Below are 27,613 nucleotides of genomic sequence, written 5' to 3' on the forward strand. Positions count from 1 at the left end.
CCAGGGTTTCATCGTTTTGAAGAGACAGCGCACGTGAAGATGCCCAGTGCACTTTCACCCGACAAACAACACACACAGCCAGGCCAGGTCTCCCCTCTTTATTGATCTCTGGCTATAGCAGGATTCTGGGAGACCAAGGGTGGGGGTGAGTCTCATGCGTCTCTGCCCCACTCAGGGTGGGGCAGGAGGGACAAGTGGCAGGTGGCAGGTCGAAGAGACCGTGGATATGACTTCACAGGAACAGGGCCCACTGTACAAATGCATGGTTGGTACAAGAAAGGAGGAGGGCAGTCACCTGGACTTGGGCCCTTCCTGGGACAAAGCCGGGTGAGAGGAGCCTGAGGAGAGGAAGGGGCAGGGGCCTGGCCGGGCTCTCTCCAGAGGACATGAGAGCAGCAGTCCTGAGCCCCTGCCCGTCTGCCTTCCACCCGCCACTCCCCACTTGTCCTGGGGAGGGGCCTCTTGGGCCGGGGCTGGGAGGGGGAGGGACCCTCTCTGTCGGCAACACAGGATTACTGGGTTACACCTCACCCTCCCCATGCGCCCTTGACCCCAACCCAGCTCTCCCCTCCTGTGCCGCCCGTAGGATGTATCCTGAAGGTGCTTTGCTGGGGAGACTTCAAAGCACTTTACAGACATTGGTCGGATGGGAGCCTCCCAGCCCCAGGGGAGAGGAAGGAGGCAAAGGGTTCAGGACTCAGCCAGGGCAGATGACAAGCCCCAGGGGCCTAGACCAGTCCCGAGTCCTTGGCCACCCCAGGAAAGGCCTCCTCTCAGCCCCTGGTGGCAATGGCTCCTCTTCCCCCAGTCACCATTTCAGAATGGGAGAGAGGGAAGATTGCAGGGTCTGGGCTGGGGATGGGACTGAAGCAGTGCAGGTCTGGGGTAAAGAGGATGCCCCCCATTCCCAGGCCCTAGAAAGGTACCATGCCCTGAAGGAGCCCACTCCCCTACCCTCACATAGGGCTCTGAAAACCCCCAGCTTCCTATCCTATTCCAGCCCTTCCCAGGGGAGGAAAAGGGGGACCCAGACCTGCCAGCTAAGGTCTGGGGTGGGGGCTGAGGAAACCCCCAAAATGTATTGCTTAGAAACTTGGAGGCAAAAAGGATGCGGGAGGACCCAGGGGGCTGGCATCTCCAACCCTCCCCCGCAGGCCCTGGGAAGCCTCCAGGAAGCTCCCCTCCAGCCGACCATCTGGCCATAGGGAGAGTCCAGAGGCCGGGGGGGGGGGGGGCGGGGGGGGATGGACACAGTGACCACTGGGAGCCTGAAGTTCCCCAGTCTTGCCGCCGGGAGATTAAAGTGCGCCCCAGTGGGTGTCGGGTGGGGACAGGCCCTTTCCCCAATCCCGCAATCTCTGGCATTTGTCCTTCGGGTGGGGTGTCTGTTCTTTGATGTCCATGCTCCCTTGGAGCAGATGGGGGAGCCAGTCCCGATGGATGGTGCTGACGACATCGAACACTTTGGACTCGGTGAGGACCTGGGGGAAGAGGAGACACCTCGGTGCTCTGACCTCCTCCTTCATCTCCAGCCTGACTTACCTTCCTCGGGTCCCACTGGATCCCCACTCAGTCCCGCTTACAGTTGAGCAAAAAAGGCCCTGCAGAAGGAGCTCAGCCAGGGCGTGAGCGGGGCTGGATTGAAAGTCATGCCCAGCTGACCTCCCGGAGCCTTGGGCCCTGACTGCCGCCTCTCCCCAGGCCCTCACAAAGGAGCTGCTCAGCCCACTCCTCTCTTCCTGCAGGTGGGAGGACTCTGCTCTCCACTCAGGCCCCGCTCAAGTCTGTGTGCTCACTTCCTCCATATCCCTGCTGGGAAAGAGGGAAGGACCACCTTGCATCCACTGAACCCCGGAGATGACCCTTCAAAGAGGGCTGTGGCACACCCCGCTGGCCCAGCTCCCTGCAGAACCTCAAAGCCCTCCCTGTCTGCCGCGACAGGCTCACCTGGGCCAGCCCCAGGCTAGTCCAGATTCCCGTTCTGGTTGTGTTCATCTTCGGCAGGGGAGGCTGGCGCCTCTTCCTCACAGGGGGACAGCTCGTCAATGGACATCTGGTTGGTGACGCCTGCAAAGGGGCAGGAAGGAAGCTGGGACCAGACCAAGCAGTATGTTTCCCCCAAACCCAACGAGTGAGGGATTCTCACACATCCCCCTTCCTTCCAGCTGAGCTACGTTCAACCCACGCCTACCTGGGGAGAGCCTCTCCAACCTTGCTGAAACGCACAGCCCTCAATTCCCACGTTAAGGAAGAGATGTCCCAGCCAGGGCCACCAGGTTACCATATCCACAGGGTACCACTGACAGACCGCAGTGTGCATGGGGTCCCTCGGGTCGTGGCATGTGGCCGTCCCTATCCTCTCTCAAGTCCGCATTCTAGAACGGTCCAGGCCAGTCGGCCAGTCAGTCGTTCCTGTGATCTTACTGCAGCCTAGTCAGTTCCCTTTCCCAACTCAGGGAAGGAGTCAGACAAAGGGTTGCCTGAGGAAGGGCTTAAGGAAAAGGGACCCACTACTGCTGTATCAGCCACCCTCCCCGCAAGGCCTCATCCTCCCAATGGACCCACCACTTGCCGCCCGTTCCTTCCATTTCTGCTTGTTTTCCTGAATGTATTTGGTCCAGGTAGAGCGGAAGCTGACCACGTCGGGGTTGGGATCTCCCACTTCCACATCCAGAGAAGGCTGGCGCCACTGGAAGCTAAAAGCCGGACCCCAACATTGCAGAGGTCAGGCCCTGCCCACCCCAGAGCCATCTTCACAGCCCTCGGAGTAGAGGGGGTAGAAGACCAGTAGGCTCAGGCACCCCCCATCCTTCTCCTCTTTTCCCTCTGCTAGGTACCCGCAGTCCCCATCCCTCTCCACACCTTCCCTCCTACTAGAAGGAAAATAAAAGCACATTAGCAGAAAGGCAATAAAGACAGAGCTAATGGGAGAGATATAAATACGGTGGAGGGAACAGAGGTGCAGACCACACTCCCTGCCCCCATCCTTCCGCCCCTGTGTGTGACTCACAGTAGAGGGGCTCCCACTTTTGGAGTCCCCTGCTTCTCCACGCCCGCCATACCTGTACCTCCTCCCTGGGAGTCAGTGCTCTCTGTGGGCCCCCGGCTGCTGCGGCCACCCTCACCTGGGCTGGGTTTTAGACTTGGAGTCTTCCTCCCCCATGGGCTGGACACTCTTCTCGGCCACATCAGTCAGCACTGAGAACGTGGGTTCCACGATGAAGTCGATGAAACCTGCGGTGCAGGGGTAACACAATGGAGCCATCTGACCTGGGGGCCCGGGCAGAGGATATGGCCGGCACAGCTGTGCCCCCGGCTGCATGTAAAACAGGGTCACCTGGGGCTGAAAAGTTCCTGGTGGGGGCAGCCTTTGCGATGATGTCTTTACGACCCCAGAGAACTCCACCCCAGGACCCCATGCTCTAGCACGGCGGGCTTGCCGCTACGGGAAGAATGGCTTTGAAGGAGGTGGACTTGGAGAGGTCCTGACCCGGCCCAGCCAGCACCCTTTAGCCTTCGCAACTCTCTCCTCCCTGCGGGAAGGGACACTCACCAATCTGGGACTGTGCCACGAGAGTGGAAGTGCGGTCACAGAGCGGAGAAAAGGGCAGGCCCAGCTCTGCCTCTTTGTCACCCTGGGGGAGCAGACAGGGCGGGGAAGCACCTCAGTCTACCAGATCAAGGTGCAGCTGGGGGTAGAAGGGGCTGCCGGGGGATCTCTGGCAGAGAAGAGGGATCTCTGCGCCTTTGACCTGGAAATGAGTGGCATGCAAATGCCACTGCTAGCGATTACTGTTAAGCTTTTCGGAGATGACATTATATCCTGTGGGTTTGGGATCAGGTTGGCAGCTGCAGGCCACTGAATGAGGACTGGAGTAGGAACAGGGAACTTGGAGAACAAAGGGGAGAGAAGGCCCCATGGGCGGGGGCGGGGGCAGGCAAAGAGGCCTCATACCTGGCGGAAGAATTCCTCCATGAGGGCCTTGGTCCAGCGGCTGTGAACCGACCACTGCTTGGTTGGGTGGCTGATGTCAGCAGCATGGAGCAGTAGAGACAGGGCCTTGGGCTTATCAATCCTGTCGGGGCAGATGGCAAGGGGAGGGAGACTGATCTTTTAGGGGAAGGAAGCCTGGACCATTCCTAACTTCCCATCACAAGCCCTCTCTCAGATCAAACTTCAAACACCCTGTGAGGCTAGACACACACACACACACACACACACACACACACACACACACACACACACATATATGTATAGGAAGCAGCCCAGGCTCTCAGAATCAAAGGGCCTGGGTTCGAATCCCCACATACCTATCACACACTAGCTGTGACAAAGAGCAAGTTACTTAAAATTTACATATTTCATTCTCCTCAATCCTAAGTGGAAACAATAACAGAATCCACCCCATAGAGTTGTTCTGAGAATTAAATGACATACAGCATATAAGTATTTAGAAGAGTGTCTGGCACCTAATAAGTGCTCGGTAGACGTAATCTATAATAATAATTATTATTATTATTTCCCAACAATGACACGCTCTGACACTGCACACTCTCTCACACCCAGACACCATACAATTTTTATTTTTTTGTGTGGTACGCAGGCCTCTCACTGTTGTGGCCTCTCCCGTTGCGGAGCACAGGCTCCGGACGTGCAGGCTCAGTGGCCATGGCTCACGGGCCCAGCCACTCCGCAGCACATGTGGGATCTTCCTGGACCGGGGCATGAACCCGTGTCCCCTGCATCGGCAGGCGGACTCTCAACCACTGCGCCACCAGGGAAGTCCGACACCATATAATTTTTAACACACACCTTCAGAACACACAAACACAGTCTGTTCTCCCTTACATTTATATACTCCCACCCACTTTTAAGCAACATTAGATGTAATTATGGCATTTCTTCTGTGCTTTTTTTTTTTTTTAACCTCACACGACTCTCCCAGTAGCCCTATGAGAGTAGGAACTGGTGGCAAGCTATTGTGGAAGGAGGCATTACATTATCACATTTCACAGATACAGAAATGAGTCCAAAGAGTTGGAGTAAGCCTGACCTGAAGCTGCCCTGAGAACGCCCGTCTCAGACCCCCAGCCCAAGCACTCTCCAGTAGACTGGCTGCCTGGGCTGTACACATCACATACACGAGATACACTCAGATTCCTGGAGCCAGGAGAGTTTCTATATCCAGGTAAACACTTGTCACACCCTTTACCCATGCGGATGCCCCCCCCCCCAATTCACACACACCTCACTCTGGCCTATGCCCAGCCACACCCCATCATATCTCACCTTTCCAGCTGCTGCAAGGCCGTCTTCATGGACTTCAATTGCTGGAAATGGCAGGACATGTCTGTGGCCAACACCATCTCGATGACCAGGGCCCGCAGCTCTCTGAAAGGACAGAACCCAAGTATTGATCAGCACTGCTAGGCAGGAGTTCCGGGAAGTGGGGAAAAAGGGTTGGGGTGAGGGGGTCCCTAGGGATGCCCACTCCTGGCTTCTGCTCACACAAACTCATCCTTGGTGAGGTTGATGAAAATGTTCATCTCGTCGTCCTGCATTATTCGGAAAACAGAGCTGATGTGGTGATTCTCCAGCACTGAGCGATCATTGTACAGGATGGCGCATTCTGACCTGCAAAGCCCAAGTCACCGTGTCCGGCCCTCTGCACCTCCACTCGGCCCCTCCTGCCCCTGCCACGTCCCCACCCCTCACTTGGTCTGGATGTGGAAGCTGTTGGTAGTGCCGGTGTGCTCATAGTCGTGGATGGCTGCAGCAAAGATAATGGCCAGGACCTCGATCTCCGACAGGCAGTGCTGGGAGAAAGAGACAGACGATGAGAGGGGGCGGACCCCCTGCCGGCCGCTGCCCAAAGACCTCCACACACAGGCAGGACTGCTCAGCCCAGCCCCTCCATTCTTCGAGGCCAGCTCTTGGGCTGATGCAGCCACGTTTCTCAGCTCCCGGAATGGCCAAAGACCTTCCTCCATCCCAACCAGCAACGTTCCCATCACATCCCGGCACACATCCCCCGTGCTGCCCATGAAGTTACGGTCCACCCAGGAATACTCTAGAGTGAGTAAGCCCAATCTGAATCTGTAAAGACTCTGGGATGCCAAAGGAGAGGAACCAAAGAGAGAAAAAAGGAAATGGGAGTAAAGTCTAGACTTCCCGGTTCTGCGGCCATAAGACCCTGAGTCACAGAAGACTGATTTCCAGGGCACCTACCACCATCCCTGTGCGGAGCAAGAAGCAATGGACCGTCTGTGTAACGTCAGCTGCGTGGATCTGGTTATGGTAAGGGTTCTTGTACTTCCCATAACCTGTCTCCAAGGCCTCCAGGAAAGTCATCAAAAACACAGTGGGAATCTGCAATAGGACAGAGGAAATCGAGATTTGTGGCGGATGTGCGGGAATGGCAGGCGGCCGAAGACGGAGGTCAGCAAGGCCCATTCTTTGGAAGGCAACAGGGCATAGGAGAGCGCTGGCTCTGCAGTCGGGTGAACCTGGGTTCACATCCTGGCTCTACCACCTGCTGGCTGTGTGACCTTGTGCAAGTCACGTGCCTTCCTGTGCCTCAGATGCTTAACTGCAGAATGAAGATAATACCACCTACCTTGAATTTAATGAGATAAGCACAATGCATTCAGTAAGTGTTCTCTAGAGAGTAGCTATAATTATTATTATTTCCCTGGAGATTTTTAAGAAGAGGAAAGAAAGTTTCCCTCCTACCTTCCAACCACTTTACCCCATCCCCAAGCCAATACCATGGAGAGGGGCTCAGAAGCAAATGAAAGAATAAGATGACCCGGAGAGGCCCCTCTAGCCAGATGTGGATCACCCCCTCCTCTGAGAAGCCTTTCCCCACCCTTCGACCACCACACACACACACCCAAGCACCAGGAACCAGAGGTCTGTCGGGCTGCGGGCTATTCAATCCTGTCTCAATCCTGTCTCGGTCTCTGCATGTGCCCTGGGGTACGTTTGCTTCCTTCAAAGGCCCAAGGTTCCCAGAGGGCGGGGCTGGTGTCTGTACCTGTCCCTAGATCTCTGAGGCTGCAAGGAGAGCGGGGGTTCAGGACTTGAGGAAGCTTCTGTAGAGATGTGCAGTAGTGACGAGACAACAGAGGATGTGCCACTAGTCAGTCGGACCCTAATGTCCCCCTCCCCAACCCCTGGAGGGCTGTGCCCCAAATTCAGGGAATTTTAAAGGACTGTTTCCACGACAACCGCCCTTGCTTTTGCGTTGCCATGGTGTCCCTGGAGGAAGGGAAGGGAAGGGGAGGAGCATGGGAGGGGCTGGGTACCCAGGAAGGGAATGTGGAGCTTGAAAAGGGCGGCTCCAAGGGGGTCTCTACTACCAGAGCAAGAAGGCTCCTCTCTCTCTAACTGCTTTGGAGCAAGGTGGGCTGGGGCGAGGCCAAACCCAATTTGATGCAGTTACTCTCGGAGTTCCCCGGAACCAGTCCTTCCGGGTGAGGAAGCACCTGTGGGAGAACTTGGTGTCTGGAGTAAGCCTGAGAACCAGTCTGGAGAAACACGAGCTGGGAAAAGTCTTAGGAAAAATAAGAGCCTGCTGTTCTCCGTCCTGGAGAGGGCAGGATTGGAAAGAAGAAGAAAACGCAACTGCAGAACAGGGCTCCGGAGGCACTGAAGAAAATCTCAGCTGAGCATCGCAGGGACGTTCTGGAAACCCCTTGGGAGTTGTAAAGGGAGGAGTCAAAGGTCGAGGAAAGGCTCTCACACACCAATAGTCTGTTACAGTGAAGTGGAGGCACAGGTGGCCGGGTGACCTCCCAGAGCCCTCTGGGAGGGGCCCTCCAGCTGGACTCCTTTGACCCCCCCCCCGCCAAACCCCTCAGAACACACATGCTCTCCTCCACCCTAACGCCTCACCCAAGTGCTCGCCAAATATCCCCATGGCGACTCCTCAGCCCCCCTCACCCTCCACTTCCAAGTGTGGTTTTTCCACGTGCAAGTGATCTTTAACCAGCCCCCGTTCTCAAAAGACCCTCCCTCCTGGCACAGGATCTGAAGAGGACGTTAATCCTGTACACTTCCTGGCCAGCCAAGCTGAAGAGCAAATCGAGTTCACACCCTCCCTCCCCTCCTACAGCCCTACATAGCCTTGCCAAGAGCTGACCCTCTCCCTAAAATTCCTTGGACAGAGACTAGAGCTGGAGGGGGAGGGGAGGGAAAGGCCTCCCTGAAACAAGTGGAGAGACACTAGTCCTGCAGGGCACCAGCTGAGAGCTTCTGACCTCTAAGCCTCCAGCGTCCATGGACAGGGGCAGGAGGGCTGAAACAGGGAGCTGAACTTGCAGCCAGCCTGGAGAGGACAAGTTAGGGGACAGAGCAAAGGGCGAGAGTGCAGAATCCTAGGCTGGCCAGTTGCAGGGCTAGAATCTTCCCCTAGAAAGCAGTACATGAAGCCAGAGGCTGGGACCGCGGCAAGTGAAGGAAAGGCTAGACTGGGGTGTGCACGGGGCGACTTCCCTGACAGTGAGACTGAGCCAGGGAGCCTGTGGAATCTGCTGCTTGTCGGGACTCTTTGAGAACAGGGTGGCGGGAGTAGAGAATCCTACCCAGAGGCAGGGGTAGGATGCTGCCCAACCTTAAAGCGGCTGATGAGGTTGTGCCGAGTCAGCAGCTCAAAAACAATGGTCCTCAGCGCGTGGTCATCAGATGCCCGGTTCAAGGAAAAGACATCAAAGCACCAGAGATCCAGGTTCTGTGGAGAAACAAGGAACTAGGCAGGGAGACTCCCAAGGGGGACGTCTCCTGCAGCAGCGAGGGCTGCAGGTAGACTTCAAGGAGGACTTCCCAATGATTACAGAGGCTTGGGAAGCAGGAAAACAAAGAAGTGGTAAATGGGCCTCTTTCTTCCCAGATACCATTCAGTAGGGGAGTGACAAGAAGTCAGGGGTGTGTCTCTTGAGTGGGGAAAAGTTGTTTTGAGGAATACGGAAACAACAGTTAAAAGGGAAGGCAAAATTCATCCCGTAAAGCGTCTGAAAGTCCCAAGGACTGTTCCACCCCCCTCCAAGCTTCTCCTCTTGCCTGAAACCCCCGGGATCACCTTGAGACAGTTGAGGACCACAGTGGAATAGGTGGGGCCCACAGAGGTGTACGTTCTCCGGAACATCCTGAGGGAGAAGAACGAAAAGGAGCCCAGGTGTGAGGTCTGGGAATGGGGTCGGATCCGGCGGGGCTGTGCGGATAGGCCGTGGGCATGTGGGGCTGGTGGTACAGTGGGGTCCTGGAAGACGAGGGTGGCTGGGAACGAGGGACACAGCTAGGGGTAGAAGCTGGCAGGGCGTGGGTGAGCCTCACCGTTCCACGAAGATCCCAGCCTGCACCGCGTGCACGATGCTCCGGAACTTGGGCTTCTCCTCTGCTCGGCGGCCTTTGGCCCGGGCCTGCTGGGTGAAGGTGGAGGCCAGCCAGTCCCGCACCTCCGAAGGCACCGCGTCAGACCGCAGCTCCTGCAGCTCATCCTCCGTGTCCAAGATTTGCCTGAAGCCCCAGGAGGGGAGTCACAGAGGAAAGACGGCAGGTGCTTCCACAGCCTAGAGGCCCGGGCCCAGCCACACCTTGGAAACTCTCACACCAGCTCTCTCCCTTCTCTGACCCTCCCTTTCCTTTCTTTCGCTAAGTCTTTTTACTTCTGTTTCTCTATCTGATGTCTCCAATAATGAAACAGGTGACTATGCGAGGTAGTGAGCACCCCAACTTTGGAAGTATTCAAGCAGACAGTGGAATGGATACCACCCATCGAGGACGCTACAGACCAGCAGCACTGTCCTCCAGAAATAAAATGCAAGCCACGTATAAGTTACTTTAAATTGTCTAGTAGCCACATTCAAAGGTTAAAAAAACAAGTGAAATCCATTTTAATGATAACGTTTCTTTAACCTAATACACGCAAAGTACTATCATTCCAATGTGGAATCAATATAAAAATACTAATGAGATAGTTGACATTCTTTCAAAATCTTTTGAAATCCAGCATGTATTTTACATACACATACATCTCAATTCACACTTGCCACGTTTCAAGCCCCACAGCCATGTGTGACCAGTGGCTCCCATCCCGGGCGCGCAGGTCTGGAAGGCCTCGCACTGGGAAGAAGGTTAGGACTAGATGAGCTTTAAGGTCCCTTCCAGCTCTGGAACAGTGTTCTCTTCTTGATGTCTGTGTTTGTCTCCGTCTCTGCAACTCTATGCCTGTACCTGTGCCGATATTTCTACCTATAGATCTATCTGCCCTCCCGCCCCTCCTCCCTGCTCTGGCCGGGTCAGGTTTCTGTCTGACTCCCTGGCCCTCCCTGAATCACTGTGTCTGTCTGGTATCTTTCTCCTCTGTGTGTGAGTTTCTCCCCCGCAGCCCCCTGTCACCACTCTCACCGCGTCTCATTTATGTAGACGGCCTCCAGCAGGGAAGCTGTGTACTCCAGGTTTTGCTTCAGCTCCTCAATGTTTACCTCCCCATTCTCCAACTGCTTCACCATGTAGCGCAGCCTGTAGGGGCCCGGGTACAGATAACCTGCTTAGGCGCTGCCACCTTGTCAAGAGAACAGGATACCTCTAATAGGATGCATTTTACAGAAACAGCCTCAGTCTTCCATAACCCATTAATCTTTCTAATAGAATAAAAGCAGCTGGGCTTCCCTGGTGGCAGAGTGGTTAAGAATCTGCCTGCCAATGCAGGGGGCACAGGTTCGATCCCTGGTCTGGGAAGATCCCACATGCCACGGAGTAGCTAAGCCCATGCGCCACAACTACTGAGCCTGCGCTCTAGAGCCTGCAAGCCACAACTACTGAAGCCTGTGCGTCTAGAGCCCGTGCTTCCCAACAAGAGAAGCCACGACAATGAGAAGCCCACGCACCACAACAAAGACCCAACATAGCCAAAAATAAATAAATTTATTTTTTTTAAAAAAGCCCTGGTCCGGGAAGATCCCACATGCTGTGGAGCAACTAAGCCCATGCGCCACAACTACTGAGCCCGCGTGCCACAACTACTGAAGCCCGTGCACCTAGAGCCCATGCTCCGCAACAAGAGAAGCCACCACACTGAGAGGCCCATGCACCGCAACGAAGAGTAGCCCCCGCTCGCTGCAACTAGAGAAAACCCACGTGCAGCAACAAAGACCCAATGCAGCCAAAAATAAATGAACAAATTAATTAATTTTTAAAAAAGGAATTTAAAATATAACAGCAGCTAATGTTTTTCATCACAGGCTATTGCCACTGCCTTACTAAGTTTACCTAGCCCCCAAAGTTAAATCTCGGGCTCTTCCATGGTCCCCACCCCCTCTGACCTCTCAACGCCCCCATTTTAGTCAGTGTTTCCTGAAAACTCTTGTTTAGAGTGCCCAGGGCCCAGCAGAATTAGGCAGGTACAAGCTCCCGGGGTGATGTTTTGGGGATGAGCTGTTTCATAGTCTGAATAACCAAGAGCTGAAACTGCTTATTTCCCCCTAAGAGAGGGCTTTGGGATCAGCAGCCATCAAAAGAGCCCCCAGCATTCTTTCATTATGTCTTTTGGTCTTGGCAGGGAGGGGCTACGTGTCCACAGCCCCGCTGTCTCTGGCAGGGATGGCAAAGACACAGAACAAAGACCAATCTGGATTGGTCTTTTGCCTGGCCTCACTCCATCCCGGCAGAGCTAATCGATTATGATTCCAGAATCCATCAACCAGGACAAAGCAGGGTTAACCCCTGCCTCCCCAGTGCCACTCCAGAGAGAACCTCTGGCCAAGGGGGACTGTACCCATCCCCTACCTCTGCCCCGTGGCAGCTTCCCACAGAGCCAAAGTGGGGAGGGTGGGGTTGGAGGTCTCACTTCGGGATGCTTTGCCTGAAGGAACAATATTTTGCCCTCATGAATTCCGGGGGGTTAACAGGGAGGCTTCTTAAAAGTCTGGTTTGTGACTGCCTGAGTCCAGACCAGGCAGTCACAAAGCAAACAGAGCTCTCTGACTTTAGATGATGATTTTAAAGAAAGCGATGAAACATTCCCCTCTGGCTCCTTCCCCCAGCCCTGCCTCACCCCATCCCACCTAAAACCAAGATGGTGTGAAATGGTGGCCAGCACAGTTCCCCACTGAGAGGGGCTTCAGAATCCCAAGGTCACCCTATGAGTCAGGGAGGAGAAGAGAATGAGTCAGGGACTGGAGGCTGAAATTAGCATCGATTCCCAGGGATGCCGGGGTGGGGGTGGGGGTGGGGGTGGCGGTGGGGGGGAGGGAGAACAATGGTATTCCTGAACAGAAGCAGCTCTAGAATCCCGGGGTCTCAGCAGCTTTGGAATAGGGGCGTCCAGAATAGCCAGCCCCAGGAAGCGTCACTGGCCAACTGTCACCTCAGGGACCAGCAGTCCTGGCCAAAGACAGGTCTGAATGCAAATGGGGCAGAAGGGAAAGGGGGAAAATGGGTGGGGAAGGAAGTTGGAGGGTGACACTGCAGCCTCCTCGGTGGGCTATCTTCAAATATCACTTCCAGCCTTCCTGCTGCACCATCTCCATGTGGAAAGAGCAGGTGATTCCACAAGGAAGAGTCCGGGTTCAGTAAAGCTCAGCCCCAGCTCAGGCTTCATTAGGGAGGAGGAATAGAGGCTGACAAGATAAAATGCTTTCCCGGGGGCTTCCCGGGGGCTTCCCGGGGGCTTCCCTGGTGGCGCAGTGGTTAAGAATCCGCCTGCCGATGCAGGGGACATGGGTTCGAGCCCCGGTCCGGGAAGATCCCACATGCCGCGGAGCAACTAAGCCCGTGCGCCACAACTACTGAAGCCTACACACCTAGGGCCCGTGCTCTGCAACAAGAGAAGCCACTGCAATGAGAAGCCCACGCACCGCAACAAAGAGTAGCCCCCCACCCCCCACTCACCGCAACTAGAGAAAGCCCACGCGCAGCAATGAAGACCCAACGCAGCCATAAATTAATTAATTAATTAATTAAAGTTTTAAAAAAAGGCTTTCCAGCCAATGCGCTGGAAAGGAGCAACTGAGAGCTGACCAGAGATCACAGAGGAAAGAGATACACTCTGCCATCGGGGCACACGGCTTCCCTCTCCTGGTCAGTCCCCATGGCCAGGGACCCTCAACTCTGGGGACACACAACCCAGGAAGAAAAAAAGGCCTCTGGTCCCATCTCTTCCCAATCCCAGCCCCAGTCTTCCGTTTCGATCAGCCCCCTTTACAGCGGAAAACTCTGCCCACTAGGGGTCAATGCCCACCACCAAAGTTCTTTCTTGAGCCACCTAGGGAAACTCACTTCCCAGCACAAGCTCCCAAGTGAACAGCCAAGCCCACGGGTGCTCATTTGCATGTATTTGCATAATCTCTGACTATGTTGCCCGCTCTACATTTTAAAAAGGGCTTTCTCCTACATTATCTCCTTTTGTCTTCACAGTGGGCCTAGAGGGAGGGAGAGAGGGAGGCGGGAAGGCAGTGCTGTCCTTATTTCCAATGCAGAAACCCAGGCTCCCAGCACAACTCTGGGAGGCAGGACTCCTGGATGCAGACCTTTCACTTCCTGGCTCTGAGTCCTGGGCAAGTCACTAATTCTTCATCAGTGTCTATCAAAGTGTGGCCTGTAGACCACTGCCTCTGAATCACCTGGGATACTTGTGAAAATTTTAGATTCTGGGCCTCACTGCACACCTACTGAACCAGAATTTCTGAAGTTTGGGTCCAGGGATCTGCATTTTTAACAAACATCCCAGATAATTCTCATTCACACTAAAGTTTGAGAACCTTTATTTTCAAGCTTCAATTCCTTCATCTGTTAAATAGTGAGGATAATAGTAAACCACCTGTTAATAAGAGGAGTAAATGAAAGAATGTATGTGAAAGGCCTGGCATATAAAACGAGGCTCTTTAAACATGAGTTGAATTGGAATTAACTGACCAGCATAATGCTGGCCCAGCTCACGCCTCACTCCCTTCAAGTCCAACAAGCCCCTACCTGCCTTCTTGATCCCAAGTCCAGGTGGAGAAGAGTGAGCCTAGTTTGGATGGAGGCTGGTACTTAGGAAGCCCCCTAACAGAGGAAATGAGAGGATGATAATGACCATGATCTCTCCTTTATAATTACAAACCTGACTTGAGCCTCACAGTCTCCTTATGGGGGAGGTTATAAGACTCGTCCGAGGTCACACAACTTGTCAATCTCACTCAGGTCGGCAAGCTTACAACTCACGCTACTGGAGCTTAACTGTGTCCCAAACACCAAAAGCGAGGCTGGACCCCACTGCATCACAGCTCCTTCAGGGTCAGTCGTCCAGCCTTCCTGGGGTGATGGTGTCTGCAGACACCACCAGACCCCCAGGAAACTGGGGGTGTCTTGATGGCACTGACAGTGACTTTTCTATCCTGGCTGCTGCGCCCAGAGCACACAGTACATGCTCAGTAAATGTTCATTAAACAATAAAAGGGAAAGGGAGCAGATTAATCAGGTCGGGGGCTATCTGCCAGCACTCCCAATTGAGATCTCAGGGCTTGGGAAGCAGAGTGCGGTTGTAGGCTGGCTTTCAAGACACCCCTCCCTCCAAGTTCCTCCCATCTCCACCTCTCGATGTTGTCCAGGAGCTCTTTTATAGCTCCTGTTGAAATCCAGATACCAGAAGGAGGGGAGGAGGGAGGAAAAGAAAGATTAAAGAATAAATTTGACAAATGGGGAGGCCAAGGAAGGGACCTGGACTCCGGCAGCTGGAAGGATCCAGGTGGTGAACTTCTCCCTCCTGAAGTTACATAACTCTCCCCACGTGTCTCCCCACGACACTTCCTGGCCTGGCGAAACCTGGAAGCTTCCCAACAGTCCTTCCACTCCACTCCTAGCCTTGGTTCACCACCACCACTTCTTTCTCCTTTATCTTCAGTCCCCACACCACTACGGGAAAGCCTCAGGTCCTGACTGCTGGAGGCCCCAGTCGCTCCCAGCTCTAGGCAGCCAGCTGGAAAAGGGGGCTCTGAGCAGTAATAATCCCAACGCCCCAGAAGAGTGCAGCTTCTCCAGCCCCCATCGGACGATCTGACAATTTCCAAAGTCCCCTGCCACTACTTCCAGCACCCACACTCCCTGAAAGATCATTGTAAGTAGAGGGCTTAGGACAGGGCGGCCTCAAGCTAAGAGGCTGGGAGTTGAGAGAAGAATCCTATTTCCCTCTGGAGGTTTTAAAACCAGATGAGGAGATACTGGAGGAATACGAGGTCCTAAATGATGCTGGGGGTCAGGAAGGAGAGAAAGAGGGGAAACACTGCTAAGTCACCTGCCCCTGCTAACACACACACACACAGCATATGGGGCTGTCAGGTCTTGATCCCTCCCCTCCACCAAACTACAACTGGTAGACCCACAGCAGCCTGTCCGCCTCCTCCCCTCCCCTTTCCTCATCCCTGGCGCCTACCTGAGGATGGGGCCCTGGAGGTGGCGCCTCGGCACAGGAACAGGGCTTGCCATGGGAATCAAAGTTTCCTACTTCAAAGTATCAAAATGCTGCCCCCAGGCCCCCTGGGCCCCTGAGGGGAATGGCTCCCTCTTGGGCCCCTGACTTCCTCCTCCAGGTCTCAGCAAAAGTGACTGACCAGAGAGAATTTGGGGGAGGAGAACAGGAGGAGCCTGGCTGGAGGAAGGAGTGATGAGGGAGAGACCCAGCCCACAACAAGTGGGTGAGAGGCCGCAGGAAAAGTTTCACATCTGAATCAGACTGAAAACAAGAATCTGTTCTCAGAAGAATCCCAGAAAGGACAGAAATAGTACAGGCCAGCCCCTTGCTCTGAGGAGGTGGGGCTCCTCTTTGGGGAGAAGGAAAGTGTTAGCAGGAGGCTTAAGGGTGCAGGGACAGGGAACCATCCTGAATTTGTCCATGAGAGGAAGTCTGTAGTGAAGGGAAAGGGCCCTGCAAGAGCCCCTCAGCGAGGCTAAGGCAGATTCGGCTCCCTCCCAGGGTCTTTTTCCGGGGCCATTCTTCAAAATAAGCTTTAACCCACCTGAAAGTATGGAAGCAAGACCGGAAGAGAACTAGGAACTGCAGGAGAGGGGCTCGCTAAAGCTAGGGATCCGGGGATCCTTACCCAGAGATCCGCTCAACAGGGAGGGAAGCCCCCGCCCAAGTGGTGACTGAAAGTCAGAAGGACTTGCTCATCGAAACCGAGAGGCTGGGCAAGTTTCTTTAATACTCCCAGCCCCAGTTTCCTCATCTGTAAAACGGGGACTGGGGAATAACCGTGAATTAACTGGAGAGAGGTCAATCCAGCCCAGAGGGAGAAGGGAAGTGATGAGATAGCCTAGAAAGTGCCTGGGAACCAAGACCCCTCTTTCTCCTCCTGGCTTTGCTCTCGCTCAGGTTAGGAAGAAGAGAACCCGGCCTCTGCGGCGCGAAGTGCGCATACAGCTCCAGCCCGCCTCCGGATTGGCTGTGGGGTGACGTCACCAATACAAGTGCATTGGGGCCGCGATTGGTCAGCGGAGGGGCGAGGCGGGGCTAAGGAGGAGAACCGGAGTGAAGCCAAACGCAGCGAGCGAAGAGAGTTCCGCTCGATTACAGTCTCTTTAATCTACGGCCTAGGGCTGGGGGGAACGTGGGGATGAGGAAAAGCGACTAGAGGGGATGAGTATGACAGGAGAAAGAGAAAAGAAAGGAAACGGGCCAAGAGCCAGGATTTTGTGACGGGAAGTCTTGCTCCATCCCCCGCACACACCCCGCCTCGCACTCCTCCCCACCAAAAGCAGGGAGAAATCAAAATACCTTGTCACTGTGCCGTAGCCTTGAAGGCTTATAAACAAATGAAGTTTGGGAAATTACTGGGACCAGCGGAAGCGGGCTTCAGCAGCAGCAAGAAGCAGCAATGCAGGCTAAATGTCTACAAAGTTGTGTTCTAGTGAACTCTTGGTAGCCATGCAGCGCAGCCTACCTAGGGCGCTGCGCTAGGTAGTGTTTTTAGAGAGAAAGGACTAGACCCAGAGTCAGAGACCTAGAACTGCCACCCAGAGGATGAGGGACAAGTTATTCAGCCTGCTCTGTAGACAAGCTCGCTTGGAGAGATACAGATGGGGTGGGAGTGGGGGCAGGTGGTACACCAGCAAACACCAACCCAAGCCAGCTCCCCTCCCTCACCTGACTCCAGGCCCAGCGCCCTGAGCCAAGTAGGCACTAACCTCAACCATCCTACTGAAATGTAGAGATTTCTTAGACTAGAAAAGCTCTAGAGAGGATGTCTTGTCCATCCCTCTGCTCTCTTGCCCAGTAGAACCAAAGATTGTTGGACAAATAACGGCTTACCACATCACCCCACATGATACATGCTGCATCATCCCAGCGTGCACCCCGTACATGCTCATCCCAGCCTATTATCAACTGTTCCTAATTAGAAAGGATATTGATCAACCACCATCCCTTCCTGGGAAAAAAATTTTTTCACACGTATCCACTCACCCACACATATATACACATGCCACACTCTACCTCTGTCTGAGCTAAGGAGACTGTTCCCTGGATGGGAGGCAGGGCATAGATGTGATGATCCCAGCATGAAGTTTCCTTCAGCCCTTAAATGTAGTTTTAAAATAGCAAGGAGCCCAACTATAATGCCTCCCTCCCTGGTCCATCCCCACCATTCCCCACCTGCACTGAAGAACAGGAGCTGGAATAGGGGATGAGCAAAGCATAGGAGCCTCTGCCTGTGGTCAGAGAAGAGGGGTGTGAGGGGGAGTGGGTGGAGGGGTGTTGGGGAAGGAATTACCCGGCTGATCTAAAGCCTCCAAAATCTCAGAACCTGAAAAAAAATCAAGGAAATCATCTAAATCCAATAGAAAAAGGATATGAATTAAAATCAGGAGATTCTTCCTGGACTTGAGCACTATGTGTGACCTTGGACAAGACACCCTGGGCTCCAGTTTCCTTGTCTGTAAAATGGGTAAGTACACGCTTCATAGAATTCTCACAAGGATCAAATGAGATCATATGAGAGCACCCTGGGAACTATAAAGTGATGCATAAATGCAAAAGATTACTATTTAGCTTTTATTTTAGTTAGTTCAGCAAGGTTCATTACAACTCCTCCATGAATAAAGTCCCCCGTGCCCACCCTTGTACCCAGGGCCCCTGATGTGGAAAAGCCCAGTCTCCCCGCCACCACCATTCCAGATGTCTGGTCTCCTCCCTGGCTCCTTATTCCAGGGACCAGGGAATCAGCAGAAGCGGAAGCTGGGGACATGCACAGCATGGAGCTCCAGAGACCAGGAACAACCAGATCCCCACCTTACCCAAGTACTGCCGCTTCCCTCACTCCCCTGGCTTCCCACTGCTATACAGGCAGCCCCAGTTCTGGCAGCTGGCTGGGCACAGTGGCGGGGGTGGCTCCAGAGATAAAAATAGCCCCCCTGGTGACAGAGCTGGGGTGCCATCCCGGGAGGCGGCAGGCCTCAGGTTGACATGGCAGCGGTGGTGAGAGATCTCCAGGTACTGGACAGAGGAGCTGGATGGAGGGATGGTCGAGGGAGAATTGAGCAGGGCTTGGGGAAAGCTGGTGGGTAGTGGGGAAAGGACAGGAGCCAGGCGAGTGGAGGGAGATGAGGGAGAGGGGCAGGAGGTATTAAGGGGGCAGGGAAGGAAAGAAAGGACACTTGAAAAGCGCTGCTGAAGAAGGTCTGGGAAACACTGAAGAAGAGGGGGAGTGGTCGGCTCACACCCAACGTGTGTCTGAAGGCAACTCCCCCCCTACGCCTCCTGACCAGAAGCCCTTTCTAACAGGTGTTCCTAGCAACAGCCCAGCACAGCTCAGATCCGCTGAGGCAGGGGTAATCTAAGCAGCTGGAGCCTCAGGCCAGACTAATAAGAACCCAGATACCCCAGCTGCCTGCCCAGCACACAAATGAATCCCGTCTCCCTCAGGCTTCAGCCCTCGAAAGAGGGAGGAAATAGGAGGGGTGGGCAAGAAGGTCAGGGGAAGGGTAGCCAGAGAGGAGGCTCCCAGAACCCCGCCCAGGAGAACTCCGTCTCTGGCTCACTCGCTCACTCCTCTTCGCCCTCCCTGCACTATTTAATTCTTCTCATTAACCTCCTGCGCACGGATCTCCCCACCGGCCCTCCAAACCACATCCCAACAGATGTTCCCAGCAGATGCCCTGCTTCCAGGGGACCTGACAGATATTGAAGGGCGCCTGGGTTGGGAGAGTGAGTTGGAAGCTTGGCAAGGTACTGACTGCCAGTGTGACGGGAGCAGCTCTAGATTGTGAATCAGCAGGATTTGAGTCTGGTCTCAGCCCTGCCCCCCACCTCACCAACTGTTTCTGGGCATCAGTTTCCCCCTCTGTAACACATTATGGTTCTCAGAGTCACTGCCTGGGTTGGAGGCACTAGGGAAGTAGGGTGCCTGGGTCTCGAGTCCCTGGTTGGAGTTTATCTTTCTGACTGGCTCACTGCTTCCCCCAACTTAGCCCTAACCTGATGCTTTAAAGGAGGAGGGTGGCTTTCTTCTTTACCGTAGGAAGGTTACATTCTAACCTCCGTGAAATTTCCAGGAAGTTCTCCTGCATATCTATCTTTAGTCCATCTCGCTGCAATGAAAACAACAGCATTTTCTTGGCATTTCAAAGAAGAACAGAAAGGAAGAGAATGGGCAGGACGAAGAAGTCTTTGGGGTGAGTCTGGTGCAGTTTGATTAATTATATTTCTTTCAGATTGGAATTTCTAAAGCTACTGTTTGTAGAGAGATGGTTGGAGTTTAGGGAGCCTGATAATACTGTTGGCATGTGTGCTCACTCAACGCAGGCCCCGAGAAGTTTCCAAACAAGGTGGGCGCAGAGGAGAGAACTAGGCGGATGGTGCCAAGTTAGATGATCAAGAGATCATAAACAGGGGAGTAGAGAAGCCAAGGAACAGGAAGGAAAGAAGCTTCTCTTGTCCCCAGGTCCTGCCTGCCAGAGAATCATTAAGCCCCCTGGAAGCCAAGCTCCCTTCCCAACCTAAATGGTGCCAACACCAGCTGGCAGGCTAATCCCGCTGCAGCCACTGTAATTATTTGCAAGTCTGACCACTCATTGCAGCTGCGGAGTCAGCTGACCTGGGGGTCTGGCTGGATCCAACAGTACCACCTGAGTACCCCCTTTCTAGCTTTTCTCCCAGCTCTGAGTCCCCAGGCCTCTCCCTGGATATGCCCTTTCTCCCCCAAGCCTGCTTCTCCACCAAAACCCCATCCCAGCTCCCTCGGTGGACCTCTGCCAGGTCTGAGATGCTGAAGCATATCCTAACCTGCTGTTTTCTTCCCAGAGAGGGAGAGGATGCCACTGGAACTGAGGGGAGGGGAGCAGCTGCAGGACGGGGGGCATGGGAGACAGAGGGGCAAGAACACTGGCACTAGGGACCTTCCTGCAATGAATGGATCACAACTCGCTTTTCTCCTTTTCCCTTCTCAGTAGCCCTTCTTCCCCCTCAAGTCCCATCTTTGCCCCACTCACTGTTCCCAGGATTCTCCCCCAGTTCTCGCAGACCATTAAGTCTTCCTCCCTTAGGGGACAATCTCATTATATAACAACTGGGAGACCAGTCTCCCAGTGGTCTCGCCTGCAGCCCACCTGCTGCCCTGGTTCTGTCCCCCTTTCTCTGCTGCTGTCCTGAAGAGAGTTGGAAAATAGCTACTCAACTTCCATACCTGCGAAAATCAGCCCCCTGAGATCCAAAGGCAATTACCTGGCTTCCTCCCCAGAGGAGCTGGGAGGATGAGGTCACTGAGATAGCAAAAGAAAAGCCTTGCAGAATACAGGAGTTGAGGCTGGACTCATCAGGCGGCCCCAAAGGGTGCCTGCAGCAAACTTGCCCTGAACCATCACCGCAATCACCGCAACAACACCTGAGCCAGTGGGGGATTGGGGGGTGGGGTGGGGTCCTGGCTCCTGACCAAGAAACGGAGGAAGAGGGACAAGAGAGGAGAGCAAAATAGAGCCCAGCAGAGAAAGAGAAACCAGAAAGAGATGGGAACAAAGGAGGGAAGGGGCAGAGGAAAGGCTGCAGGAAGAATCAAAGAAGAGGAAAGCAGAGGGAGCAGAGAAGCTGCAAACAAATCCTTGATCCCCGTAAAGACTCAAAAAAGAGGGAAAGATCTGTTTCAAGGTTCCCGGCTCCTCCATCCCAGTCTGATGGGAATAGCCAAAAAAATAAAGAGGAGAAGATGAGACACAACCCCTCACTGCATTGACTTCAGGAGCTCCCTGGACTGGGGGCGGGTGGAAAGGGTCTAGAGACATCCAAGCTTCCTGAGTCTGTCACCTGGCCTTCCAGTCCCATAGCATCATCCCCAACCTACTTCACCCTCCTCCTGGCAAAAGTGATAAGTGGCAACCTCAAACGTGGGATCTCCTCTACCTTTTTTAACCGGCCTCCTGGGGCTCCCAGGCAAGCAGAGTGCTTTTGGGTTCTAAGGGACTTTAGAGATTCTCTAGAATAGGATGTGTCATACCTGGTCATATCACCCCCAGGCCTACAGACTTAGGATAAATGCCAGAGGGGAATTCCTCCAATGCTCACGGAACTCACCAACGCAGTCCCTAGGCTGCCCACACCCCCCAAAACTTAAAATTGCTCCATCCACTTCTAGTTTGACCAATCGGAAAGAGACGACAAGGAGTAAGTTTCTCTCTTTTCTTTTGACCTCAGGGGCCCACACCCTTTGCGGGACAGCCCTCTTCGCATCCCACCCGGCCTTCTATTCTCTAAGCTCTCAGTCACCTGCCTCACCCCCTCCAGACAACCACTCAACAGCAAGACTCTTCCAAATCAGGTCCCAGACACCAGGACTCGAAACTATTAAGTCATTCATATTCCTGCCTCTTGAGTCTTTATTTTCTCCCCATCCAAGCCAACGGCCACCCATTTATTCCCATTCTGCTGCCTCTTCACACAGCAAGCACTCCCATGCTGAAAGAACTTCAGACTTTATCATTTAACAGCCACTTTCATACGGACGCTACCAAATAAAGAATAGAGACGCAGAGATTATGTGACTTCAAGGTCATGCAGCTAATACTTGGCAGAGTGGAAACAAGAACTCGAGCTCAAGTCTCCCAATATTCCCTCTGCTCTTCCACTGCCACCACTCCGGTCCCCGGTCCCCTCCAGCCACCTGTTCTGACCAGAGGTTTGTGAAGTTCTCCCCTTGGTCTAAATTTGAGTTCCCGTATCTCTGCACCTTCCCCTTCACCTTACTGCAGGTGTTTTCCACCCTCTACCATCGAGGGATGCCTCATTCAAGACAAAGCTGGTGGGGGCAATAGCTGCCTCATTCAAGACAATAGAGGGGGATATAAAACCCAGGGAGGAGAGATTCCCTTTGCCATGGTTGAATATAAAGGAAGAAGGGCCAATCCAGGGAGGAAGGCACTAAAAATCATTCCCGCCAAGGCCTGGGAGAAATGATGCTCCTTTTTCTCCAGAGGTCCAGGGAGCCAGTTTATCCAGCAGTCTTCATGGCAGCTCCACAGCCATATGCAGAGAAAGGAGAGCAGCACAGTTTTCAAAACAGAGCCACAGAAGATCAGTCCGTGGGTCATATACAAAATGAAGACAAAAGGTGGGATAGATCAGTGACGCACCCAGTCCAGTCCCTGGGCTTCTTCCTCCTGTGCATTTGATCTTCCCAGGATTGTCCAAAATTTGGGTGTGTCACAAACACATGCACCAGATCACACATACATATTATCCCCATTACCTATACACACACTCACGTACATCATCTCATTCATACATAGGACAATTTCAGGTATTCAGGTAAGCGTGTGTTTATTATCCCAACATATTTATTATCACACATGCCATTTATAAACATAAAAACAGACATCGTCATGGAGCTCACACTCCACCAAATGTCCTTGTCACTCACATCAGCCTTTACCCAGATTCATATGTATACACGTCAGGCATTCACAATTTCATCCTGATACATCTCGTTCATATATCCAGATTGTTTCTGTATCCTCTCTGTAACTCCTTCAGTTCCAGGCTCTGGTCTGGGGTCCTCAAAAGAGAGGACCAGGGCTCCTGCGGTGGCAGAGCGGTTGAGAGTCCGCCTGCCAGTGCAGGGGACCCGGGTTCCAGCCCTGGTCCGGGAGGATCCCACATGCCGCGGAGCAACTAAGCCCGTGTGCCACGACTACTGAGCCTGCATGCCACAACTGCTGAAGCCCACGTGCCTACAGCCTGTGCTCTGCAATAAGAGAGCCCACCTTAATGAGAAGCCCACGCGCCGCAACTAGAGAAGGCCCGCGCGCAGCAACGAAGACCCAACGCAGCCAAAAATAAATAAATAAAATAAATTAAAAAAAAAAAAAAGAGAGGACCACACTTTTTGAACATCACCCTCTAAAAGCAACAACAAAAACAACCTCTCCCTTTCTTCCATCCCCATGCCTACTCCCCTCACCCCCTACACACAGGAACATACGCAACACACAATCAGAGACAGAACTGGGCTCTGTGACATATACAGGTATATTCATTAACTCATTTGTTCATTCCTTTATTTAAGAGCAATTTTTGAGTGCCTATTATGTTCTGGGTCCCACGCTAGACTCTGATGCAACAAAGATGGGCAAAAATAATCTCCAGCTGGGTCTTTGCTCCAGGTCCCCTGAAATGACCTTGAACCACAGCTTAGGACATTGGGTCTAGACCATGGGAGCCTGAGTGTACACCATGTGGAGAAAGGAGAATAGAAAGGGATTGTGTCTATACTATCCCAAGGAAGAGGGAAGTTCTGTCTGTAAAATTCCAGGAGGAACTGGAGCAGAGAGAAGAGAGTGATGCTTGTACTATCCTGGGAGAGGGAGAGAGAGAAATCATATATGTGCTTTTCCTGTGTAGGTAACCCCCCCAAAGGAAAATATGAGGCAGACACCAGAATGGTTGAATTTTACCACTTGGATGGTGTGGCAAAACAAGGAGCAGGAGGCCTTCTCTACTCTCCACTCCATCTGTTGGAGTTGATCCATATTACAAGCTCCGCAGAATCAGGGACTCAGTCCGTTTTGTCCACCACTATATCCCCAGCATCCAGCACATCACCTGCCCCACAGGGGGCACTCAATTAATAGTTGTTAAATGAATGAATGAGCTAAGGATGGCAAACCAATCTCTGCTCATAGCTTTTCTTGTTTCACAAAAGACACCGAAAACCCTTTCAACTTCTACTGGCCCTTCCCCACACTCCTCAAGGCCCTCTGGTCTCAGAGAAGGGTGGGTAGGCAAGTCCAGTCCTCCATCTTAAGGTTAGAGATGCTGAAACTCACCTGGCCAACCCATCATCCCTGAACTGCCTGTCTCAGCCTCTCTCATGCCTCAGCCTATTAGTCTGCTTAGGTAGGAAAATCTTCCTGCTAGGTAGAGGTGAAATCCCACACTTAGAGACTCTCCAGCTAATATGCTCCAGATTCTGAATTTAGCTTTGGCAGAGTGCTAGTACGGGAAACAGAATTCCTGGATGGATGCCCTTCCCAAGAAGAAATTGCCCTGGACACTTATATTCCTATGGGCTTTTTTAACCGGAGGAAAAAAACACCAGGCCCAGGTTCCCTAAAGAGAATCTAGATGTCCCAGATTAGAAATTAAAAGGGTCGTAGGGGTGGGGGAGATAGGATATGTTGAGCGTGGGAATCTATATATTCCATCTGTCTTCATTTCTGTTCAGTATCTAGTCCTGAGATAATCACATCCATCTACCTATTTCCAGACTAAATAGCCCCTTCCCACCCAGGCCTATTTGGGGACAGTGGTGACTGGGGGTGAGGGTGAGGGTTCTATTTCCATTTAAAGGAAGAAATGCTCTCTCTGCTCACCTCTTCAGAAACCACTCGACCCTGAGAGCTGTTTCCCTCTCCTACCAAGCAAAAGTCCTAAATCCTTTTATTTCCCTTCATCTGATTGGCAAAGCACGCCCCCCCCCGCCCCGCCCAATATTCAAACAGGGCCAAATCTAGTAAGCTATCGACTCGGGATCTAACTTGATATCAAGATCTGCCTCTGCTTTGAAAAAGTGAGACTGGGAATCTATTCCTGGTAATTAACATTGAGGAGATGGTACTTTTCTGGGTAAGTTATTACATGTAGCTAGCACTCTCAAGGACTAGATTGCTGGAGTGAGTGAAAACCGGAACAGTCTCATCAATAAGATTAGTGACTCCTGTCCACAGTGATCTCCTGTAAGGACATCTCAGCCAACACGCTCTGTAGGGGCAGCTGCCTCTACTCCCTTCTTTCCCTGGGTTTCAGTGCCTCCTTGTGAGGCTCCTCTTCTCTTGCCATTGACCACTTCTCACACTAAAGGAAGAAATAGCAATTTGCTTCCAGAAAAGACCTGTGGTTAGCAAGGTGTGGGAGAGAGTGAAATGGTAGAACCTGCTCATTTGCAGCGTCCCTTACCTGGAACGGAGGCGAGGGAAGTACATGATGAGCCACTAGTGCTGTGGGGAAGCATCCTGGGACACCTTGAATTCTGCCACTTATAGACCCTGTGGGCCCTTCTTTACCTTTTGACCACTTCCCTACCTACCCTTCTTCCCAGCTTAGTTCCTGTTAACAGAGCAGTGTTTTCTGTCAAGAATCACCCAGTGTTCCTCCCAACAAAAAACAGTTCAATCCGGCTTTCCATTTCTCCATCCCAGAACCTCATTCCAAGGCTGCACTTCATGGAGCCCGCAAATTGCATTGGTCAGAGACAGCAAAGGAGGGGACCTGGAAGCATATTTGGATTCCACTACGGCACGGTTGTTGCCCACTATGCCTCCATTCTCCCTAAGGCCTCTCTAAGCAGCTAGTGTGTAAATCAGACCCACGGGCCCAATATAAAGGCATCATCTTATCACCACAGGTGAAGGCTTTTTAAAAAACACAATCATAAACATCTATCCATATTCTACCCCCATCTCTCCCTCTGCCAGAGCCCAGAAATGAAAAGCTTCAGTGCTCACCATTGAGAATGCTGGTGAGGAACTGGGTTTGGAGGGTTTGGAGGCTGTGAGGTGTATTTCCTCACCAAACACCTGCAGCCTCTTTCCTAGGGCCATGGAAAGTCTTAGCAGGGAGAGGAGCACTTCCCTAGCTCTGGTTAAGAATCAACAGACTGCGGAGATTACCCGATGGCAGCTGCCAGGGAGATAAACACGATGCATGGCTTGTCTTTGACTCAATCCTCTCCTTCTCTGATGAGCAGGAAGAAAAGTTCCTTTCCTTCCCTGGAACTGGAGTATGGGACACCGGAGTCCTCCCCTTTCCCATTTATGCCTCCCCACATGCCCTCTTCCTGCAACAATAAGAAAAGATGCCTAAATGTGCTTGGAGATCCTTGGGAGACCCTACAGCAACAAAAAGGCTTTGACAGTTACCTTGCCCCTGTCAACAAATCTCTCTTCACCACCACCCCAGCTCCCAGGTAGGGGCTCCACCCCCCCCTCCTGCAGATCCCAGGTAGGGGTTCCACCTCTTCTCTAGATCCCAGATGGGTCCCCCATTATTAATATGCAGAGAGGTGAGCAGCTCAGGTATGGGGTGCCCCGCCCCGGCCCATCCCCTCCCTCCCCCCCACCCCCACCCCCGTTGGATGCAGGAGGCAGAAACCACCAATCCCAGTCGAGATACATATGACCCACAGGTTAGCACAAGTATCCCCATGCCGTAGATCTGCATCTGTGTGCAATCACTCTACACACATCTCTGTGACCCGGGGACAGTCATGCACACACATGTGATGTGTCTCACATCTGCACACCCCTGCACATGGATACGTGTGAATCAGCCTGGCACCTCCCGAATGCTGCCCGTCCGCGGCCCTGCCACACCGCAAATATTGTGCCGCCTCTCTGCGCTGTATGTGTCACCCGGGGGGTCCGCAGGCACATCGTTAGCTCTGCAACTCCTAAACCCCCTCCAACCGGCCGGCTTGCTCCGCACATGCCTATGCCTTGCACATGTCGTCTGGCCTCGCGTGTCAGGGCAGCTTATTTCCTCTCACCTGCCAACATGTGTGCCCGAGAGAATCCACCGGCCTGGCTCCGGCTATCCCCCGCCTTTCCAGGGCTCCCTAAGATCCCTTCCCCCAACTCCCCTGCCCGGGGACTCACAGAGACCGAAGCTTAATCCACATCTTCTTGCTGGGGGCTGACTTCAGCTCCAGGGCCGACGGGCAATCCGACTGCAGCATCTCGGGAGGGCTGCGGGGGGACAGCTCCATGCTCAGCCTCTGTCTACGGAACAGAGGGAGGAGACAGCCCCGCGGCTCAGCCTCAGCCGCTAGCCGGGAGACCCGCGCCCTCCATCCCAGCCCCTTCCCACCTGCGGCTGGCGGGGACCAGCCAGGCCGGTGTCTCTAGGCTCGGCCCAAGCTGGCAGAGCTGCAGTTCCTGAGGCTCCTCCTCTCCCGCTGCCCAGCCGAGCTCTGGCCTCCCAGTCCAAGCCCTCCGCGCCGCCGCCGCCGCCGCCGCCGCCGCCGCGCGCTGCCGGAGCCGCCTCCTCGCCTCTCTCCTCCTCCCCGGGCCGGCTTCCCCTCCCTTTCCCCCTCCCTTCTCTGCCGGCGCGCTCGTCTCTCACTCCTTGCAGCCTCTCCTCCCCCTCCCAAAGGAACG

The 27,613-nt window shown here is 53.5% G+C and overlaps 1 protein-coding gene across 2 annotated transcripts; it reads right to left on the reverse strand.

The window, feature by feature from the left end:
- Window positions 1-1,041: 1,041 nt before the first annotated feature.
- On the reverse strand, window positions 1,042-27,222 carry PDE1B (phosphodiesterase 1B). 2 transcript variants are annotated; one of them, XM_065888317.1, is made up of 15 exons: window positions 15,414-15,591; window positions 10,409-10,522; window positions 9,335-9,517; window positions 9,081-9,147; window positions 8,616-8,732; window positions 6,230-6,370; window positions 5,717-5,817; window positions 5,510-5,635; window positions 5,291-5,392; window positions 3,956-4,076; window positions 3,554-3,635; window positions 3,126-3,234; window positions 2,566-2,696; window positions 1,948-2,067; window positions 1,042-1,481 (listed from the first exon to the last, which is right to left on the reverse strand). In XM_065888317.1, the coding sequence occupies exons 1-14, from the start codon at window positions 15,464-15,466 to the stop codon at window positions 1,964-1,966; spliced, it is 1,551 nt and encodes a 516-aa protein (XP_065744389.1). In that variant the 5' UTR covers window positions 15,467-15,591; the 3' UTR covers window positions 1,042-1,481; window positions 1,948-1,963. The 2 variants fall into 2 exon arrangements, with proteins under 2 accessions (XP_065744389.1, XP_065744388.1); XM_065888316.1 differs by lacking the exons at window positions 1,042-1,481; window positions 15,414-15,591 and adding an exon at window positions 27,113-27,222 and having other exon boundaries at window positions 1,964-2,067.
- Between the last annotated feature and the right edge of the window lie 391 nt (window positions 27,223-27,613).

This window comes from Phocoena phocoena, chromosome 11 (assembly GCF_963924675.1).
Source record: "Phocoena phocoena chromosome 11, mPhoPho1.1, whole genome shotgun sequence".
In the NCBI taxonomy this organism is placed as follows: domain Eukaryota; kingdom Metazoa; phylum Chordata; class Mammalia; order Artiodactyla; family Phocoenidae; genus Phocoena; species Phocoena phocoena.

Bases quoted from the DNA above. Each gene is read 5' to 3' on its own strand.
- PDE1B (XM_065888316.1), bottom strand. From the start codon at position 27,222: ATGGAGCTGTCCCCCCGCAGCCCTCCCGAGATGCTGCAGTCGGATTGC. The intron at 6,371-8,615 runs GTTGGGCAGCAT...GTCCTATTGCAG, and splicing joins ACCTCATCAGCCGCTTTAAG to ATTCCCACTGTGTTTTTGAT. The intron at 2,068-2,565 runs GTGGGTCCATTG...GCCCCTTTGCAG, and splicing joins GAAGGAACGGGCGGCAAGTG to GCGTCACCAACCAGATGTCC.